This window comes from Apodemus sylvaticus, chromosome 6 (assembly GCF_947179515.1).
Source record: "Apodemus sylvaticus chromosome 6, mApoSyl1.1, whole genome shotgun sequence".
Taxonomy (NCBI): Eukaryota; Metazoa; Chordata; class Mammalia; order Rodentia; family Muridae; genus Apodemus; species Apodemus sylvaticus.
Window position 1 is genome coordinate 57,524,768 of NC_067477.1, and position 22,170 is coordinate 57,546,937.

Genomic DNA, 22,170 nt, shown 5'->3' on the forward strand with positions numbered 1-22,170 from the left:
ATGAGATGTGATTTTTAAATCCAAAACTTGCTTTTCCAGTGTGTTGGGGTATCCAGGACTTGCTGTGATGGTCCTCCTTTTTTCTTTCTTAAGTTGGGGGGTGGCTGTGGAAAGAGGGTCGGTGGAGAGCCTGTTTTAGGCTATGTGATTTTGCCCTCACATCCTGCACCGCAATAACTAGGCCTTTTTAGATCCTAGTAGGGCAGGGCCTCTGCCTTAGGCTATGTAAGTTGCATCCACTCCTGGCATCACATCCCACTCCAATGGCTTAATCAGGCCCTTGGTGGGTGTGACGGGCATCCAGGTAGTAGACTCGCTATAATCCCGTCGTGGAGTCACCCTGCAGCCAAGAGCCGGTGTGCATCTGGCTCCTGGCACCACAATAATTCCCGTCATTGGCTACTCCACAGCTTATGGCCCTCAGCCACTATTAGGAGCTGGAGGTCACCATCCCTGGCTATGACGTTTCTACAGCTTACAGAACCAAGAAAGCTCTGTGCCTGCAGCAAGGGTGGAGAACTGAAGGCCGATGGTTGCTACGAAGCATCAGCGGAAGAGAGGTTTTCGGCTGAGTCTTGGATGTCCAGCCGATGGTAGTGGGCTGCAACTGGTCTTGTTCAAGGCAGAATCGATCTGTGATTTAACAAAACTGGTTAATCTGTTAAAAGCCCAGGGGCCAAATGACAAAAGCAACAAAAGACCCAGGAGGGGCCCCAAAAGGCTGGAGAGCAAGGTGGAAAGCCAGGGAGAAGTCTCAGCATCAGCATACTCTGGCAGCTAGCATGTTCCTTCAGCATCCTGTAGAAAGAACACAAACATGCCTCTTCTCTATACTCAGAGTTCCCTGGCATTAAAATTTTTAAATTTTTGTGGTATATAGAGATGTAATTCTCCCTTCTCTTATTATAAATATATTGTTGTAAAGTTCTATGGGCTTGTTCCATAATATCTTGCCTCTGCGAATTATGAGGAATCTCAGTAATATGACTAATATTAAATTATTAATATAACATTTCAAATGACTGACTATAATAATCAGTTATAATATTTGTCTTGATTTGGAACATTCAGTATAAAATATATGTAAAAACAGTTATAACTAGAAAGCTTGAAAGGCTGTCAATGGTCATATGAATATTTTTATTAATTTTTTGAATTGCATTTGTATAAATAATTGTAAAAGTTAAGAATTAGTAGCATAAAAAAGAAACAATTTCAAGCAATTGTAAGCCATGAGCTATATACATATATTATTAATATATAAATCAAAAGTTTGATTTTTAACATTTTAAGAAGAACAGCTACAGCACCCAATTCAATTATCTGTGCTGAAGCAAGGGGATACTCAAAAGAATAACATGTGATCTAATTATATGAGCTTTACTCCCATAGTAGATGTATTTTTATAGGATGCATGTATAAATCTATAACAATAAAAATATGTATAGAGGTATATTTTTAACAACTTATCTTTTAGATAACAAGTATTAATTTCACCTAAAAATGGCTTGCCATGTAATAGATCAACCATCAATGTTTTGTAATAATCAATTTGATTTCTGTTTGAAACGAGGAACAAACGTTTTTTACCTTGAAAACAGAGGTTTACATCTTCCACGGGCAAGCTTAAGATGAGGTTAATATAAGATAAAGCCAATTAATATATCCCAAATCCTTTAAAAATCATTTATGTAAAAATTCTAAAGGCCTATGGTTAGGAGAAAAGGCCTGTAATGAACATTTCATGAACATTATATACTGAAGAATTTAAGATCCTAGCTTCTTGTATTGAGATAGAGACAAAATATCTTTTCTCACTTAAGGTAAGGCTACTTGCCATTCCTTAAAGAAAAAACCTTCTAATGAAATTGTTTTATTGCTTCTTTAAAGTTAGAAGTGAATGCTTTTATAATTGTCAGAATGTAAAGCAAAAAACACCCTATAAATTTTGTATGGGGTAGAAAGGCCAAATGTTAATGCCTTATTGGCCTTTTATAGATTTGAACTGCATTTTAAACCACACCTGGATATTTCAAGAATGTTCTTTTAGCCAAACATTCCCTAGTTGAGGCCTGCAAGGCAAAAACACAGGCTTCCTTACTAACTTCCACGGAGGCAGCCCCAAGCCTTGCATTAATTCAAATGTAAATTCCTTTTTTTTTTTTTTTGTAGCCCAAGGACCTACTTGCCTACTTGGAGTCCTTGACAAGGACCTTACAAGCAGTTCCTCAGACTTAACCAACTTCTAATCTGAACTTTTTATCTAAGACCAGACCCAAACCCGCCTGTCCAGTCCAGCAAGGACACCCTGAGGATTGACTAACAAAAGGAACCTGTAATTCCAGGATTCCGGGAAAGATCCTAGTTTCATAGTAGTCAAAGGACCCTGTTTGATATCAAATAAATTTCCACTGAGATCTCCCTTTTAATTTTGGAGGGTTAAATTTTGCTTCTACCATTGTAGCCTATAAACTTGTGGAAAAGTAGCAATGGGCCTAAAATGGCCACAGCTGTATCATACTTAAAATTATCTTAATTACAGAATATGTTAAGAATCATGAGCCTTTAACCAGAGCCAGAGCAAACTGCAGCCAATTGCACAGTGGCAATTTTTATTGTAACTCAATTTTTCCTTGCAATATTAGAGCACAACTGCAACTTTGGAAGCAAATTCCAATTTTAAACAATCTATTTTCTTTAAAATCAAAGGCAAACGTATTATCTTTACAGCACAAGGTTTGTGTGCCTGTTCTTATGTTCAAGTGTATGACAGTGTAACTTATTAAAGAGACATTATTTTAAATCATATTTCTTATAAGTCTAGTTGACAAGATTCAACTGGACTTATAAGACTCCAGGCCAAGATTCACACGAAACACCATGCCCATTTAGAAGCATCTTAGAGGCCTGTGTTTCCTGGGTTACGTCATGCCGCGTGTAGCTAGTTAAGATGGCTCTGACACTGAATCGCCAGTTTTAAACAAACCTTTTCTTAATAACACTATACCTTTTAAATCATAGCCAATTAATTTATAACTCTATAGTAAAGATACGTAAAACCTTATACCATTAAGACCTAATTAAAAACAAGAATAAAGCGATTACACAAATTTTATGAGTTAAACCAGAGTTTTCCCAAACCGGAGGTTATTGGCCCTTCAAGAGAAAAGTTGAGCACGTTGCTGCTGCCGGGTGTACCGGCTCGTGGCCCGCAGAGTTCCGGGGTCCCTCCAAGCCGGAGCAAGGCCTAGTAACTTTGAGGTGCTAGCACTCTGACTTTAACCGCTTGCCAGTGGCCCGCAGAGTTCCAGGCTCTCTCTGGCGGCCGCCATTATTGCCTGTGCCCTGCGAGCCATGCGCTGCCCTGCGCTCTGCCTTCCAAGTGCTGGGATTAAAGGCGTGTGGCACCATAGTCCGCTGCTGCACATTTCTTTTTTTCTTTAGCTGTGTTTTACTCCTACTTATGAATGTGAGGCACCTCAAATTAGCCTCCTCTGTGTAAACTAGGGCTGACAGGACTGACAGCAAATAAAGCTTTTTTACCATTTTTTTTCTTTTTAACATAAAACATAAAAACAACCAATCATTCAGCCAAACAAAACAATGGACAACATAAATTGACACACATATAGACAAGTTTTGGTGCACCAAAAGACAAACAACAGACAACGAGGGAACTTGATGTTTTCAAAATCTTATTAATTTCTTTACCAACCCTATTCCATGTGAGCGGGTGAATGTCAGGTCCACTAAAAACCAACCAAGGGCATTTTTCATGACAAAACAAAAGAACTTAATTAAATCTTTTTTTCTTAACTCTTACTCCTCTCTCCCTGAATTAATGCTTGATTTCTCCTATGAATCAAGCCTCTTTAGCCTCTTTTCATAATTGTTTCCCCATGATAATTGGACAACAATTGTTCTGCCACTTACCTGCCCCTCCAGCGACGCATGGCTTCCCACATGGTGGGAGAACTGGAGCCTGTGCTCTTAGGTGTGTTACCACACCTGGGGAGACCAGCTTTCTCTGGGATTTGGTTGAGTAGAGCTGTGTCATCGGGTTAGCTCTGGGGCGCTGATGGAGACCGGAAGGATCCTGTCCCTGGTGCTCTGTGGTTCCTGTGCCCTGTGTGTTCCTGGTGGGTCTCTCTTTGGCTAGTTATTGGAGCAAAGTGGTGGTCTCACCTATGAACTTAGGAGTGGCAACACTCCTGGGAGACCAGCTCTCTCTGGGTGGGATTTGGGTATGGAAGAGCCTTAGCTCCAGGGCTGCCTTTTTTTTTTTTTTTTTTTTTTTTTTAATAAGCACTTTTAAATGCCAAACTGCTCTTCTCTTGAAAAATGATGAAAATTGTAATTTAGTAAAAATATTAAACATCAATCTGGTTTCTGAGCTATATATTCTCTAGTGTTGATAAGAACCTATTAAGCCTTTTAATGGTATAATGTTGTTAATGGAAAATGGGTAAATTATTTAAAGGAACCAAACTGATAAAAGTTAATTTCATTACAGGTTTTTCTGGACTCCTGAAGTTCTGTCTGGAAATTTGTGTTGATTGAATTTTCTATAAAAAGAATTTTGGTGCCATTGTCCTATCAAGATGATTGTAACACCTTTGAAAGATGCAGGAATTCATTTGTCTTCTGGGACATTGCAATGCAGTATGCCTCAAAATGCAGTCTTTATTGACATCATCCCTTCAGACACACTTACTCCTGTGAAAGATTTGGTGAAATATCAGAAGTCCCCTTCAGAATGGAATCAGTTATTAGAAATAACAACTTCTAACAGTAAAAATATATTTCAGTCCACCATGCTATCAGTGGCTAGCCCTTCAAACAGCACTCTTGATGTCAGTGTTACAATGCCCAACATGGATAGATTAAGAAATGAAATGATTTATGAATCACCAGCAAAAATATTTCAGAGAATGAAAGAGAAAGTACAGCGTGACAAACAGAATGAACTATCAAGGAACAGTAGCATGTTGGGATCACCAAAATGGAAACATAAAGTCCTTCCTCCTGACAGAGACAAGAAAACTCTGTTGCAAGATACCTATATCTGTGAGGAAAAAGAAAAGTCATTCCAATCCAATAACCTTTCATTGGGAGGTTAGTTTGATTGTATAAGGTTTTAAAATGTCTTTTTAACTGTTTAATGTGGCAGTTTTAAGATCTTGGTTATAATAATGATCAGAGTACCAAAATATCTTCTCACATTCCAGTGAAAGTAATTTTTATGTTATGCAAAAGAGAGGGAACTGCTGACATGGTATCAAATTCCCACCCTGGGGAGGCATGTAGTCTAGATCGGCCTCAAGTTTGAAAGTCTCCTGAATGTTGTGATTACAGCAATATATATTCATATCACATTACTTGATATGTGTATAAATACATGTTATATGTGTATGAATACAACACATTACTTGATATGTATATATCATGTAGTAGGTATATAAGTATACACTGTGTATGGGAGTGTGGGAATCAGTAATAGGATTTAAGAGCAGAAAAGTTCCCGTCCTTGAGATTCTGATGATTTGTCTAATGTGCGCACACACACACAAAAATGACCTTTTTCTTCTCTGGCACAAATTTTAAGTGTTAATTTTCTTGATAGAAAAGTTTACTTCTGTATTTAAAATGCATTAAATGTGAAGACTTAGAATATAAATCAATAAAATACAGATAGTACTGCTAGTCCTTATTTATCTAGTTGACAAACTTTATTTTTCTACAAACTTTCATTTCTTTAAAGGCCTAACCATTATGTTGAAATCTGGGCATGGTGAAACATTCCTGTAATCCCAGTATTCAGGAGTAGTCTAGAGGCTACATAATGAGGCCCCTACTAAGAAAAGGTCTAAGGGATGTAGGTTTTTGTTGAATTTGCACTTAGATCTTAATATTTTGCATTTTAAAGGGGAGGTTCAAACTCCTTAGTTGTTTGTTCATGCCCTTAGTCAGAACCACCTGAAGAAACCTGTGCTCAGCCACTTACGAACTTGGCATTCTCTGGTACACAATGAGTTGGAATGTGTTGTTAATCCAAAATCCTAGTAAAGCAGATAGCTCCCATGGCTTTTGAGGACTATATTCTAATCTGATGCTGCTTGTACTAGAAGGAATCGCTGCCTAAGACTGCTTACAGAGGCTTAATAGTATGCTTTTGTCTTGAAAAGGAGAATTATAATTTGGAAATCGTTAATGTTTTTTCCCTCAGCATAATGTAAGTATAGAAAATGAAGTAAAGGCAAGAGGAGATAGTAAAGGGAATGTTTTTCAATTAATTTATTGCCATTTTCTTGCGCTTTGGTGTTTTGCCTGTATGCATGTCTGTGTGAAGGTGTCAGATCTTGGAGTTGAAGATAGTTGTGAGCTGCCACGTGGGTGCTGGGATTTGAACTTGGATCCTCTGGAAAAGCAGTCAGTGGCTTCAACCACTGAGCCATCTCTCCAGCTAACTCAGTTCCCTCCTTGTCGCCCCAGCCCCCCATAGGGTTTCTCTGTGTAACCCTGGCTGTCCTGGAACTTCAGGCTGGCTTCCAGCTCACAGAGATTTGCCTGCCTTGTCTCCCGAGTGCTATGATTAAAACCAGCTAAAGGAAAATTTTTATGTCACTGTTATTTATTATGAAAGCATACTATACTGGTCTGAAGACCTTTCCCTCTCTGTTTCTGAAGTATCAACATACAAGTTCCTCTAGAATCATCAAGCATTTCCTAGTATCTTTTGTTGTTTTTGTTTGCTTGTTTTTTTCGAGACAGGGTTTCTCTGTGTAGCCCTGGCTGTCCTGGAACTCACTCTAGTCCAGTCTGGCCTTGAACTCAGAAATTGGCCTGCCTCTGCCTCCTAGAGTGCTGGGATTACAGGCGTGCGCCACCACTGCCCAGCTCCAAGTGTCTTAGTAACTGTTCTTTTGCTGTGAAATGACACCATGATCATGGCAACTCTTACAAAAGAAAGCATGTAATTGGGAGTTTGCTTATAGTTCAGAGGCTTAGTCCATTATCACCATGGTGGGGAAGCATAGCAACATACAGGACTGCTCTGAAGCAGTAGCTAAGATCTACATCCTGATCCACAGGCAGAGAGAGAGAAAAGATACAGAAACAGACAGAGACAGACTGGGCTTGGCATAGGCTTTGAAACCTTAAAGCCCACCCCTAGGGATATAGTTCCTCCAACAAGGCCATACCTTTTCAAGTTTTAAATAGTGCTGCTCCCTGGTGACTTAAGCATTCTAATATATGAGCTTATGGGGGCAGGAAGGGGGTGTCATTCACATTCAAACCACCACACCCAGCAAACAAGATTCAACACCAGCAAGAAAAAAAACAGAAAGTTACAACTTAAGTTATGGTAGACTCTTGTGTGTTGTTGGTTTGTTATATGTTTGCAGTTGACATTTTTTTGCCAGTTACTTCAAAGTATTCATAAATTCTAGGTAGTTTCTAGTGGACAATAAGAACTAAGTTTGCTCCTTGAGTTATAAAAGTGGGTGTGGTAGTGCATGACTTTAATCTCATCAGGAGGCAGAGGTAGGTTTGATGCTAGCCTAGTCTACACAGTGACTTCCAGGATAAACCAAGGCTATATAGAAAGATTGTTTTAAAACAAAAAAACCAACCTAGAGACACTTAAATTGAAATTGAGGGCGACTGTTCTTAATGTGATATCTTTTTAATATAAGCAGTTTAAAACTTTTTATTTCCATAGAACCGTTCTATAATTTTTTTTTTTTTTTTTTTGGCAGATCCTCCAGTTCTGAACCAAGAACAAACAAGTGTTTCAATTTCATGCATTTCAAGGAAGGCATTAACTAGAGCCCAGTTTAACAGGCAAGATCTTCATTCAAAAGAGAATCCTGTTAAAACCACTGTGTCCAAAAATAACACATTTGTTTTGGAAGACATTAATTCTACTTATGAAAAGATCGAAAATATTGATGTTGACACTATTTGTGTTCCTATTAAGAATCATAGCCAGTCTATGAGTTCTTATAATGATGTGACAGCAGAAAGGACTGCGAAAGAGGATATTACAGAACAAAATGAAGAAACGATGTCTAGGAGGACCTTTCTTCAAGATCCCATGAAGAATACATCTAAAATGAAACGTTCAAGTCCAAGACTTGATTTAACACTATCTGGCCCGTCTCAAAAAAAACTTACAAAGTCTGAAACTATTGTAAGTGAAGTAAAAAAATATCAGGTAGGGGAGACATTTAAGGCAAGTATTTATTCCTGTTTCTTGGTTCTTATTATTGACAGCAGCCACTATAAGCCTTGAAAGACAGGTGGGCTGAGAGTCAGGGGACTCAGTTGTTAGTTCTCTATTGCTAGTTGGAAACCTCACTTACCCCTGGGAGAGACGGACACTGACATTACTCCTACTTTTATTCTGACTTTTGAAGAATTATTAGCATTTGAAATAGAAGGAATTATAACAACTAAAGAGTTGAGACTTTTCTTGACAAAAGTTATATATAAGATGAACAGTAAAGTACTTTAAAGCATCAAATTATGTTGCATTGAGGTACATTTTTGAAGGAAATGTATTAATCAGTTCAAGAAGAAATATAAGCATGTATGAAACTTAGGTTTGGTCTTACAGCACTAAATAAAGAAAAAGGAAATATAATTTCTGTTAAAAGTATGTCCATTAAGTTTCAAGTAGGTGTTAGTGAGTATCCAATTGAGATAGTATGTATTTCTATCTTAGTTTTAAAAATGAAGTGGTTACAATTTTATAATCTCAGTTATTTGTTACAAATTATCATTTACAAATATTTAATGTTTGACATAATGATAAAAACTTTGGATATTGACTTAAATGTATAAAGTTTGAATAAAATTGTTCTAAGATTTTCTAGTACTTCTTTGTCTCTACCATGCCTGTTTATACCAGTTACCATGAGAACTGTAAGACTTCTAGGACAAATCCATATTCTGATATTCTGTATAGTCCACAGCTCTGACCTAGTCTCTTACAAAATCCTCATTTCTTCATTATATTGTCCCCTCTTCAACTTGAGATATTATCAGTATCATGTCATCTATGTCCTATGAGTATATTTTTGCCTTGCTCTAACTGAAATGGGCTTTCTACAAGCTTTTTGCTTTCTTTTTCTTTATCCTCTACTCTTTAGCCTTATTGTACGTTATTATTGCTAGCACATGGACCAGAGTCTCAGTGTAGAAGCATCTCTTGTTACTGTCTTACTGTCATTACCCCTTTACTAATCCTTTTATTTATTTATTTATTATATGGTAGTACACTGTAGCGTCTTCAGAAACTCCAGAAGAGGGAGTCAGATCTTTTCACGATGGTTGTGAGCCACCAGCTGGGATTTGAACTCAGGACCTTCAGAAGAGCAGTCAGTGCTCTTAACCACGGATCCATCTCTCCAGCCCCCCCCCCCTTACTAATCTTTATACTTCCTGATCATATTTTCACATCACTAAGATAATCTCTAGTTCATGCCATTTTCATGAAAATTTTGCATTTTAATGGCATTTTACTTACACTAAAGTCATTTTCTGAGCTATTCAAGTATTTACTTGGAAATAGAATTGAATCTTTATTGTGACCTTTCTGGAAACAGAAAGTGTCATTCAAACTCGGCTTAACAAAAATATATTTTTTGAAAAAAAAATATTTTTTTGGAGACAAGATATATGATACATTTAGCATTTTCATCCCTCTAAGTTGCTGTGTTTTCTATAAGATTTGGTGGTTCAATGTATATGTTAGGATTCTCCTCCTCCTTTTGGCTAAGCCATTTTTTATGAGTATTTGAAATATATATCCTTCTGTTATCTTCTGTTATAGGCAAACCATTTAGTACAACCTCAGTGAAGTTTCTATATTTCTTTCTTTCAATACTGTAGTTTTAACAATTGGTGCTTTAAATGGAATGATTTCTATATAGATCACTAAATCACTAGGATTACATAGGGCTTTCTTTTCTTGTAATTCACATTTTCTAAAGCTAAATGCTAACTGTAATGGTATGTGCAAGTAATACAAATATGGTTTTTTTTTAATGCTTGATTAGGTAGTCCAGCTACAAGAATGGATGATTAAAGTCATCAATAATAACACTGCTATATGTGTAGAAGGAAAGCTGGTGTAAGTATAACTTTTAAATGTTCTTTTAATAGCAGTTAAGTTGGTTGTATATAACTGATGGGTGACAAATAGCATCTTCCTACAAAACATGTTCTCATGACGTTATAAACTGAAGGCAAAAGTAAAACATGGCATCGATGCCTTGCTAAAATAATTTTATGAAAATTACTGATCCATGAAAAGATGATAATTATTTAAAGTTCCAAGGCACTTCCATGTTAATTGATACTTTGGTTCTCAGAGGTGAAAGCATTGTCAGACAATAGACTTATCTCTAGTACTCTGTTCTTCTTTTGAGAACCAGCTTCTCCATAGTAAACAACAAGTAAACTTGTGCTGACACAATGTCAGTTATCACTGCTTCAAGGATGAACTGAAAGTCTCCTGGTCGCCTCTGTTTTATAGCCTTCTCTCCCTTCTCATGTCCAAGATGCAGCAGGGGCTGCCTTTGCAGGAGTCCCACTAATATTGCTTACTACCAATGCTGCTTGAACAAGTTACTTCTACTCTATGAGTATAATGAAGATAACAATATTATTAATAATATGGGAAGGCTTTTCTTGTTTTGAGAGTGAATCATGTTTCCCAGGCTAGCCTTGGGTACTATAAGTACAACATGTATGTAAAGATGACTTTTAATTCATGCTTAGTGTTCAGCTTTGCTGTAGGTAAAGAATTAAGTGAATGAATATTTGCAGTATTAAAGACCATGCCTTTTAGAGTATTATTTAAATGTTAAATGAAACTGTGGGCTGTGGTAGCTCAGGCCTTTAAGCCCTAACACTCCTGTGGCAGATGCAGGTGAATCTCAGTGGGTTTGGAGCCAGCTTGATCTACATAGAGTTCAGGACAGTAGGGGCTGTGTAGAGAGACCATATCTCAATAACCCCAAAACCAGAAAACAATCCAAAAAACAAACAAAACAGCAAAACTCATATTTCCCCCCAAAGCACAATAAAGAAAAAAAAAGAATCAAAGGTAAGTATTAAGGTATAGTATCAGTTTACTATCCCATTTGATTTCATTGAGAGAACTTCTTTATAGCTTGAATATGTTTATTATCTATATGAAAAATGCTCAGCACTTATCTACTAGTTTTATTAATGATGAATGAAGAATAGATTTCTGGGTCAGTGATTTGCTACCTTGTTTTTTCTTAACTAGACCCTCTTTACAAAATAGAAGGTAAAAACATTTGCCTGTTTTAAAAAGATGAAAAAAAAAACTTTAAAATGCAATAGATCTACTTGACATTTCTGAACATGAAGCAGGAGGGGAGGGAGTTGGGTGCACAGTTAATCTATAATCTCAGGTAGCTGGACAATGTAAAATTCCAAGGCTATCTTGGACATATGTAAGACCCAGCAGCCAGCAAGACAGCTCGAAGGGCAGAGCTTGCTGTAAGGCCTTAGTTTGATCCCCAGCTCTCATACGGTAATAATAAAGAACTGATTGCCAGAAGCTGTTTCTGGCTGTATATGAATTCCATGGTATACACATACAAAATAAATATGTAGGGAAAAAAAAATCCCAGCAAGACATCATCAGAATAAATAAAAATAACATTTCTACAAAAAACCAACAAAAATCTTTGAAGGTTTAAGAACTATTAAGCTGAAATGTCAGATGTTGCCAACAGCAAATATTTGTTTACCAATTCTCTTTCCTTGCTGTATCTTATATCAGGTATATAGATTAATTGACCACAGTATAGTTGGCATAGACTCTGAGAATCACATTAGCCAAGCAGTTGAATTCTGTACTGGTTAGTCCTCGGGTGTTTTGTAATTAGTTAATAATTATTAATAATTATTGTTGTGGTAGCTAAGAGTACAAAATGAATACATCCTTTTTGGAGTAGAGGGTGACATCAAGACTGCATCTTACTCTGAAGCCCTAGTTGGCATGGAACTTACTATGTAGAACAAGCTGGTCTCAAACCTAGAGCAATCTTCCTGCTTTTGTATACAAGGCGTTGAGATTATATATACCTAGCACAAAATCAATACTTCATTGTAAGTTTGTATACTTCTCTATGTATATACAATTCCTGGTAAAGTGTAAATATTTTGACCTTACTAAACTCATTCTTTTTTTCCCTAGAAATATGACTGATGTTTATTGGCATAGTAATATAATTATAGAGCGGATTAAACACAATGAACTTAGGACCTTATCAGGCAACATTTATATTTTAAATGGAGTGATAGACCATGTTTCCATGAAAGAAGCAGGTAAATGGGTATCATTATTAGTTAAATCTTTCCATAGCCCCTCCTCTTTCCTAAGCAAATTCCAGGATTATAAATTGACCCTACCCCTTGTCATGCCCCTCACAATCACGACTTTTATTACTCTTTCCAGTATATGCTAGTACTGACTCTTCATTGCAATTCAGCTTTGCTCGTCTTATTTCACAAATAAACCAGTTGTCTGTCACAAGGCTTTTCATTTTCTTATTTCTAATATTTGGATTCCTCTTTACCACATGATTCATTCCCTCCGGTTCCTATGATCTGGCTTTCTATTTCAGTAGAATTTCCCTAACTACCCTCTTTTAAAATTGTTGTCTTCTCCTTTTCTCCCATGAATATGTTTAACTACTTTTTCTGTGATAGCAGTCTAGCAAAGAATTTTACTTTCTGGGTTTGCTTTTTTCTCTCACTAGAAATCCAGTGTGTGATGATGGGGATTTCTATTCCCTAACTGATGGGTTCTCAGTACTCCAGCAGTACTTTGCATATAATAAGTCAGAAGTACATATGTCTTCACTGACAGTGAGTTAGAGAGACCTCTTTAAAAGTCTAGGCTTTTGGATAATTTCATTCTTTTATTTTTTTAAATTAAAATAATTTTGTATTTATTTTGCTCACTGTTAAATAGGATATCCCAGTTACCTCACAAGGAAATTTATGTTTGGATTCCCTCAAAATTGGAAGAAACACATTGATAAATTTCTAGAACAATTAAGGTAAACTGTCTAAATTTTTAAAAATCAGTTTTATCAAAGTATGAGTTATCCTTAAAATATACTCATTTTAGATACAAAATACAATATGCCTTTTCAGATGCTTATGTGACCAGTGTGGTGTGTTTGTCAGTTTGCTGGGGTTTGTGTTTCTGTTATAGTTTTGAAGATTTTTGTGATCTCAGGAGTTTTAGAAATAATAAACCTTTATTAGGATTTCTGTTATGTCGAGTAAATTCAAAAAGAAGATAAAATTGAAGACACATTTCTAAGGAGAATTTGTCAATTGCCTACCGTTTGGATGGTGTGTAGTTGTTAAATATTAGACTGAACTTGATACATTTTTCTCCTATAATTTTCATTAGTTTTTGAGTACCTACCAGGTATTTAGCAGACACTGATAGAAAATTCTTATTAATTCTTTTTCTTCAGGAGCTAGTAGGAGATAGCTTTAAACTTGATCTGAGTACAGGTAAATTGTAATAGGAATCGGGGACTGTTTCTTCCAGTAAAGTACCAGATGGTATTTTTCTGGACATGTTCCTTCTTTTCTCAACCATTTAACTGTCTTTTCAACAGAAAAGCAACTGTAGGTAGTATAAATTGAATGAGCACAGCTGTCTTTCAGTAAACCTTACTTACAAAAATAGACAACTTCCCAATAGTGCTTTTTAATCCTGGCCTCACATTTGCTAGGTAAGTACTTTATTTCTGGAAGTTCTTTGTCTTAGGGTTTTCTAAATCAGATTACATAGTTTTGTTGGTTTGTTTTTAAAAAGTATTTGTTTTGAGAAGGATCTCCTGTAACAGGTTAATCTATGTAGCCCAGTTGGCCTTGAACTCTATGATTATCCTCTTTGTGGTTGAGATTTCCTTTCCTTTCCTCTCCTCTCCTCTCCTCTCCTCTCCTCTCCTCTCCTCTTTCCTCTTTCCTCTTTCCTCTTTCCTTTCCTTTCCTTTCCTTTCCTTTCCTTTCCTTTCCTCTTTCCTTTCCTTTCCTCTTTCCTTTCCTTTCCTCTTTCCTTTCCTTTCCTTTCCTTTCCTCTTTCCTTTCCTTTGCTCTTTCCTTTCCTTTCCTCTTTCCTTTCCTTTCCTTTCCTTTCCTTTCCTTTCCTTTCCTTTCCTTTCCTTTCCTTTGCTCTTTCCTTTCCTTTCCTTTCCTTTGCTCTTTCCTTTCCTTTCCTTTCCTTTCCTTTCCTTTCCTTTCCTTTCCTTTCCTTTCCTTTGCTCTTTCCTTTCCTTTGCTTTTCTTCCTTCCTTTCTTTCTTTCTTCCTTCCTTCCTTTCTTCCTTTCTTTCTTCCTTCCTTCCTTCCTTCCCTCCCTCCCTCCCTTTCCCCCTCCCTCCCTCCTTCCTTCCCTCTTTTCTTTCTTTCTTTCTTTCTTTCTTTCTTTCTTTCTTTCTTTCTTTCTTTCTATCCTTCTTTCTTTCTTTCTTTCTTTCTTTCTTTCTTTCTTTCTTTCTTTCTTTCTTTCTTTCTATCCTTCTTCTTTCTTTCTTGAGAACCAATGTTGGAGAAAACAATAACACAATTGTTTTAGGGCTGGAGAAAAGAACAAGACTGGACAGAAAACTGCAAGATTCCAAGATAAACAGAAATCAATAAAAAATGATGCAGAAGATAAACAAACAGATGTCCTCCAGAAGGCCAGGATCACTTATGACCTTATTGATGACAGCTTAGGTATGTTTGTTTGGTAGTCTCACATAAACTTAACACTGTTTATAGTCTGTGATGTATGGTGCTCTCGGACTATCTAGGACCTTAAATTTCCTTCTTTTTTATTCTAAGGTGACTGCATTGCAGGCTGCTGCCCATCATTCTTATTTCATGGAGTAAATCTTTAGTCACGATCCCAAACCCCTGATAAATATATTAATGAAAGATCATATTTAGACTATCAGCAACCTTGTAGTAGACACAAGTATCTATATTTGCTTTTATGGAGGACCTTGCATATATACTTGAGTGGCAAGTGCTATAAAGGTTAGTAGGACTGTTCTATGTCAGCTTTTTTTAACATAATCTACATCTCACGCTACCACACTTTCACAATTAATGTATGAAGATGATAAAGGTTACTGAAATCCTTTGTGTACATTTCTTGGAATTTTACCTTGACTTGTAGCTAAGATGTGTGCAAATTTGTAAAATTTCTGAGAATTGCACAGTGTTTTTGTTAAAGCTGTAGCACCATGTTAGATGTAAATATACTACATCTCTCTCTAATAGTGTTATGTCATTTAAAATCCCTTTCTCCTTGAAATTTATATATATCTTTTCGATCAAAGAAAGCAATAATTTAAAAGTGTAAATGATTGCAGAAATTTCACTTACCAGAGCTTTAGTTCTTTCTCAATCCTTCTTTTTTACAAGAGTCATCAATTTTTCTTAATTTTGGCCAGTTGCTTATAATCATTTCTAGAATATTTTGAATCTTCTAGAATCCTAGGGCTATTATTACTTGTTATTACCTCTACCCTACTGCCTTTTTTATTCCTAAATGAAAAATAATCCTGGGTTGCTTTTTTAGAAAGGTGATCTGACTTGTAACTATGATTATTGGAAATGTTGTAGAAAACATGTGGCAAGTAGGATGGAATACAGATTTAAAAGATTTAAAAGTTTGGTATGCAACCCAAACTATTTTAAAGCATTGTTTATGAACCTTACTTCATGCTAGAAATTTAGGGATGGATAAGGCTTGGCATCTCCCTTTAGTAAGTGCTGTTTAAGGGTACATACCATATTATAATTGTATCCTTTTTCTAAGGTGATACACTATATATCTTTTGTTTTATACTTTTAGATATTAATTATTTTTTGAAGTTCTAGGCATTACATTATCACAAATTTTGATCAGTGATGCTTTAGTGATTATTTTTGTCATCATAAGTATATTATTATACTTTCTATGAGAAAATAACAAAAACCCCTGCTAGAAAGATGGCTCAGTGGCTAAGAGCATGGACTGCAACTGCTGAGAACCTGCTTTTGTTCAGTTCCTAGCACCCTTATTAAGCAGCTCACAGATGCCTGAGTCTCCAGCACCACCATTTTTTGGCCTCTGAAGGCATTACATGTGCACAAATACACACACACACACACACACATACATACATAAATACAAATAAAAGTTAAAGGAAAAAACAACCTTTAACTATGCCTAACATTAATCAGTAAGGTTATACAAATAACCTTATAAAATGCCAACCCATGATTCTTTAAAATAACATGATTGTGTTTTAATTATCTAACATAATTTTTCATATTTAGTGTTATAACCATTATATCATAGTACTGCAGTTTAAAACTATCTCTGCTATGATATAAGCATATTAGGAAGAATTTATTAGACTATCAGCTTCCTATACTATACAGTAATCTCCAGGATTAGGGCCATCCATATTATGTCTTACAGTTCCTTTAAAAGAGTAATAAAATACCTTTAAGGCTAAGTATTCTGGCACATACTTGTAGTCCTAGCACTTAGGAGAATGAAGCAGGAATTAAAGTTTGGATTTTAAGGTCAGCCTGGTCTATTGAATAAAACCCAATCTCAAAAAGCAATAGTAACAATTCAAAGTCCTTATACTTTCTATGAATTTTTTAAACCAATTTTTAAATTAGTGTTTATGCGTGTATAATGTATGTGAGTGTGGGTGCCTATTAACCACAGTGGTCCTATGGGAAAAAAAGCGAAAGTTCTCCACAAAATCATGTAAAACATGATTTTGTTGAAAATAGTATGAATTTAGATTTCCCCTTTCCCAGTTCCCCCTCCCCATATGTCCCATAAACCTTCTTCTCTCCACCCATTCTCCAATCACCTCTCTCCTTTTTCTCTGTCCTTATATTCCCCTCCAATGCTAGATCAAGCCTTTCCAGGATCAGGACCCTTTCCATACTTCTTCATGGGAGTCATTTGTTATGCTAATTGTGCCTTGGGTATTCAGAGCTTCTGGGCTAATTAATATCCACTTATCAGAGATTGCATTCCATATGTATTCTTTTGTGATTGGGTTCTCTCACTTAGGATGATATTTTCCAGATCCAACCATTTGCCTAAAAATTTCGTGAATTCATTGTTTTTAATTGCTGAGTAGTATTCCATTTTGTAAATATACCACATTTTCTGTATCCATTCCTCCATTGAGGGACATCTGGGTTCTTTCCAGCTTCTGGCTATTATAAATAAGGCTGCTATGAACATAGTGGCTCATGTGTCTTTATTGCATGCTGGGGAATCTTAGGTATATGTCCAGGAGCGGTATAGCAGGTTCCTCCGGAAGTGTCTTGTCCAGTTTTCTGAGGAACTGCCAGACTGATTTCCAAATGGTTCTACCATCTTACAACCCCACCAGCAGTGGAGGAGTGTTCCTCTTTCTCCACATCCTCGCCAACACCTGCTGTCTTCTGAGTTTTTAACCTTAGCCATTCAGACTGGTGTGAGGTGAAATCTCAGGGTTGTTTTGATTTGCATTTCCCTAATGACTAATGATGTTGAGCACTTCTTAAGGTGCTTCTCGGCCATCCGAATTTCTTCAGGTGAAAATTCTTTGCTTAGATCTGTACCCCATTTTTTAATAGGGTTATTTGGTTCCCCGGGGTCCCATTTCTTAATTCTTGATCTTAGAGCTATTCAGGAACTTTCCCCCTGTGCCCATGTCCTCAAGGGTTTTCCCCAGTTTCTTTTCTATTAGTTTCAGTGTGACTGGTTTTATGTGGAGGTCCTTGATCCGTTTGGAGTTGAGTTTAGTACAAGGAGATGAGAATGGATCAATTCACATTCTTCTGCATGCTCACCTCCAGTTGAAAAGACTATCTTTTTTCCACTGGATGTTTTCTGCTTCTTTGTTGAAGATCAAGTGACCATAGGTGTGTGGATTCATTTCTGGGTCTTCAATTCTATTCCATTTGTCCACTTGCTTGTCACTGTGCCAATACCATGCAGTTTTTAACACTATTGCTCTGTTGTATTGCTTGAGGTCTGGGATACTGATTCCCCCAGAAGTTCTTTTACTGTTGAGAATAGTTTTAGCTATCCTGGGTTTTTGTTATTCCAGATAAATTTGAGAATTGCTTTTTCTAACTCTGTGAAGAACTGAGTTGGAATTTTGATGGGGATTGCATCAAATCTGTAGATTGCTTTTGGCAAGATTGCCATTTTAACTATATTAATCCTGCCGATCCACGAGCATCTTATCTTCTTTAGTGTCCAGGATGTTGAGAATACAGGCATGGGCCATCATACTTTGAAAAACCCCTTATCTTTTATGTAATTATTTAATGTTCCATCTTTGAATTCACAGAAATGAAGAAAAATGAGAACAGTGGGTTGCCAGGAGCTGCAGGAATAAACATCAGATATAATAACAGTTGTCGAAATAAGCCACAGTTAAGGCTCCTACGTAACCAAGTAAGTTATACTATTTGTCTTAGGGTTTTCATTACTGTGAAGAGACACTATGACCATGACAACTCATAAGTAAAAACATTTAAGTGTGTCTAGCTTACAGTATCAGAGGTTTAGTCCATTATCATGGTAGAAAGCATGGAATCGTTTAGGCAGACTTTATGATGGAGAAACCAAGACTCCAAGAAGGATACTGTCTTGTTCAGGCAGCCAAATCAGGAATCTGTTTCACACTAGGTAGAACTTGAGAATAGAGCCCTCAAAAGTCACGCCCATAGTGACAACACTTCCTCCAACAAGGCCATACCTCCTAATAGTGCCATCTCCCATGGGCCAAGCATATCCAAACTACCACATTCCATTTTCTGGCCTCCGTAGGCTTGTTCAAACACATGAGCCTGTGGGGGGTGAAGGGGGTTTATACCTAGTCATAGCATAATGCAAAATACATTTAAGCCAAATTCAAAAGTCTCAGTAATGTTTAAAAGTCTAAAGTTCAAAGTCTCTTCTGAGATTCATGCAACCTCTTAACTGTAACCCTCTATAAAATCAAAATCAGAAAGCATATCACCTTCTTCCAACATCACAGGATATATACTCACATTCCAAAACATCATAGTGAGGAAATACTGGACCATAGCTAGACGAAAAATCAGTTGGGCAAACTCTTATCACTGCATCTCCATGTCTGAGATCCATCTCCAGGCAGTTTTGTTGATTGCAACACAATTCTTTCTCTTGGGCTCGTTCCACTCCCTATTATCAGCTTTCCTCAGCAGGTATTCCATGGCTTTGGCATCTCTAACATCTTGGGGTCTCCAAGGTGTTCGACTTACAGTTTCCTGTTCCAGTGTCTTCTGGAACACATGATCTTCTGGGCTCCTCCAAGGGCTTGGGTCGCTCCTCCAGCTCTCCTCTCTGTAGCACTCAAGGTTCTGGTTGACTCTACTCCACTGCTGCTGATGTTCTTGATGGTCATTCTGTGGTACCAGCGTTTCCAGGTCACTGATTCTTCATGGCAACTAGGCTTCACCACAGGCTCTCTTCATGGTACCAGTCCTCAACTTCTTTGCATGACTCCTTCAGTCCTGGGCCTTCCACTGCAACTGAGATAACACTTTCAGCAATGGCCTTTCCCGTTCTCTCCTAGTGCCAAAACTTACCTGATTTCCATAACCTTTTCACGCCTTCAAAACCAGTTCCACCTGAGTGATTCTTAACGTGTTACATTAAATGTTATGAATTAACTCCAAAGTTTTTAATATGATTCAGCCAGCCCCTGCCTCCACACCCACCAGTAATCAAGATAAAGTCCTAAGGATTTGTTTAAACAGCTTTAGCACAATAACTGGGCACATTACGCTTAATCTGTTTTTCTACATGCTTGACTAGTTAATTCTCAGTTGGAGCTCTCCAAATCCTTGCTGTTTGAGTCTCACCTGTAGGTTATTTCTGCTCCATCAGTGTGTCCTCATTGGACATATCACCCAGCCGTGTTCTTCTGGTCCACTACATCTAGTAGAGAACTATTCTCCTGTATTCTTTGTCCTTCCTCTTCTTTCCTCATGATCCCTTACAAGTGAACCCCAGCTTAGCGTGATAACTCAAACTCTTGTCTACCTCTATTCTTCCCATTTATTTAGCCAGTCAGCCACTTTTATTTAACGAGTCAGAAAATAAGGTTTACATAACATCATTTGTTGTGTGTGAGAATATGCTTGTCAGGGGCACCCAGATCTTGGGGTTCAGAATTAAGCATTTGAATACATAGCAACAGAGCAACCCCCAACATTTTCCCCTTTTTGTCTACCTAAAAAGGCTCTATTTTGGGGGGGGGGGGTGGTTTTTTGGATTTGGTGTTTTCAAGACAGGGTTTCTCTGTATAGCCCTGGCTGTCCTGGAACTCACTCTGTAGACCAGACTGGCCTTGAAGTCAGAAATCCATCTGCCTTTGCCTCCCAGAGTGCTGGGATTACAGGTATACGCTACCAGCGCCCAGCTCTTTGTCTTATAATGACATACCAAAGAACAAATATGAAACAATTATGAAAAAAATTAGGTAACAGTTTAATTTATAAAGTCCAGTCCATCTATCTGTATTTGGCAACATTGGATAATCTTATCTTGGTGAGTTCAGAGTTCTGTACCTAAATCCTTTTTTTAATCATAACTTGCATTACCAACATAAAACATCTTTTTAAAATCCTCATAAATTTAAGTTTAATTGTGAGAGTGTAAGTATCTAGTCTTCAACCCTATCAGAGACATGAGAAGGAATAAAACCTGAGTATATATTAAGTGCAGAGCAAGCAGGTTCCAAAATTATAGAAATGACAGAGGAGTTGGTTGCCTGGATAATCCTCCAGAATTGTCTCTAAAATGCTGAAACATCCATCTTTAGCCTTCTGGCCTAGAATATCTGACAGAAGACTTTTCTGTGGAACAGGAATTATGAAGGTCTAGCCTACCATATGCTTGCAAAGCTTGGCAGTTGACTTCCCTGCATTCATGTTTGTCTATTTGGGACAGCATTTTGTCTATTTAAGAAGGGGCATTTGCCCAGTGGCAGCTTGCCACATTTGAAATGAACTCCATAGGAGGTTTTCTGATGCTCATCACATTTTTTTGAAGTAGATTTGGGGTACTGTCAGGAGGTGACATATCTCATAATCAAAATTTTTTTAAAATAATAAAAGATCCTTAAATTGCATATTCTGTAAGTCTCTGGGTTTGTTTGCTTGTTTGTTTTTTAAGAGACCATCTATCCATAGTGTATCTGAATAGGCAAACTTTGTTTCTAACTGTTTGCTATCAGTTCAATTTGGAAACAATTTTGTGATAAACTAGACTAGTGTCTAATGTGACTATGAGTTTGATTGTCTGACTATTGAATTATTTCTTTTTTGTTTGTTTGTTTGTTTTGTTTTTGTTTTTCGAGACCAGATTGGCCTTGAACTCAGAAATCCGCCTGCCTCTGCCTCCCAGAGTGCTGGGATTAAAGGCGTGCGCCACCACCACCCGGTTGACTATTGAATTTCTTAATTATCCTAAACAGTTTGTATTAGCAGCTTTAAAGGGAACTAGAACTTAACATTATTAATAATCATCTAGGGGGCTGGAGAGATGGCTCAGTGGCTAAGGACACTGACTGCTCGTTCAGAGGTCCTGAGTTCATTCAATTCCCAGCAACCATGTGGTGGCTCATAGCCATCTTTGATGAGATCCAATGCCCTCTTCTGATGTGTCTGAAGACAGCTGCAGTGTACTCACATACCAAAAAAACATTTTTTTTGCATCAATGTACAAAGATATATAACAATGGAACAAAAATATAACTTTAATGTGTATCAATATAAAAAGATCTATACCAGTGTAAGATTATTTGCTATAATTTTTTTATTTTTGATTTAAGAGTAGATTTAATAATCCCTTTTCCCTTTTATTCCTATAATATTCTTATATTGGCCCTTTTTCTTTTCAACCCCTCTTCCCCTACATGAGAATGAATAATAAGGATAGAGAAAAGAAAATGAGAGATCCCTGAGTCTAGCCTCCTATACCTCTTTTCTTGCTCATCAAGACCATTTAATGCCTTGTAATCAACCCCCTTTATAATGACAAGCATCCATCACCCAATAAAACAACTAT

At 37.0% G+C, this 22,170-nt stretch overlaps 1 protein-coding gene across 1 annotated transcript in view; it reads left to right on the plus strand.

The window, feature by feature from the left end:
- Positions 1 to 22,170, plus strand: part of Mis18bp1 (MIS18 binding protein 1) — a 56,133-nt gene that overhangs the window by 8,237 nt on the left and 25,726 nt on the right. The window contains exons 2-8 of the mRNA XM_052185766.1: positions 4,514 to 5,115; positions 7,761 to 8,218; positions 10,065 to 10,138; positions 12,242 to 12,372; positions 13,022 to 13,109; positions 14,647 to 14,789; positions 18,419 to 18,525. Of these exons, the coding sequence (XP_052041726.1) occupies positions 4,602 to 5,115; positions 7,761 to 8,218; positions 10,065 to 10,138; positions 12,242 to 12,372; positions 13,022 to 13,109; positions 14,647 to 14,789; positions 18,419 to 18,525 (1,515 nt within the window). The 5' untranslated portion in view covers positions 4,514 to 4,601. The remainder of the gene's footprint in view (positions 1 to 4,513; positions 5,116 to 7,760; positions 8,219 to 10,064; positions 10,139 to 12,241; positions 12,373 to 13,021; positions 13,110 to 14,646; positions 14,790 to 18,418; positions 18,526 to 22,170) is intronic.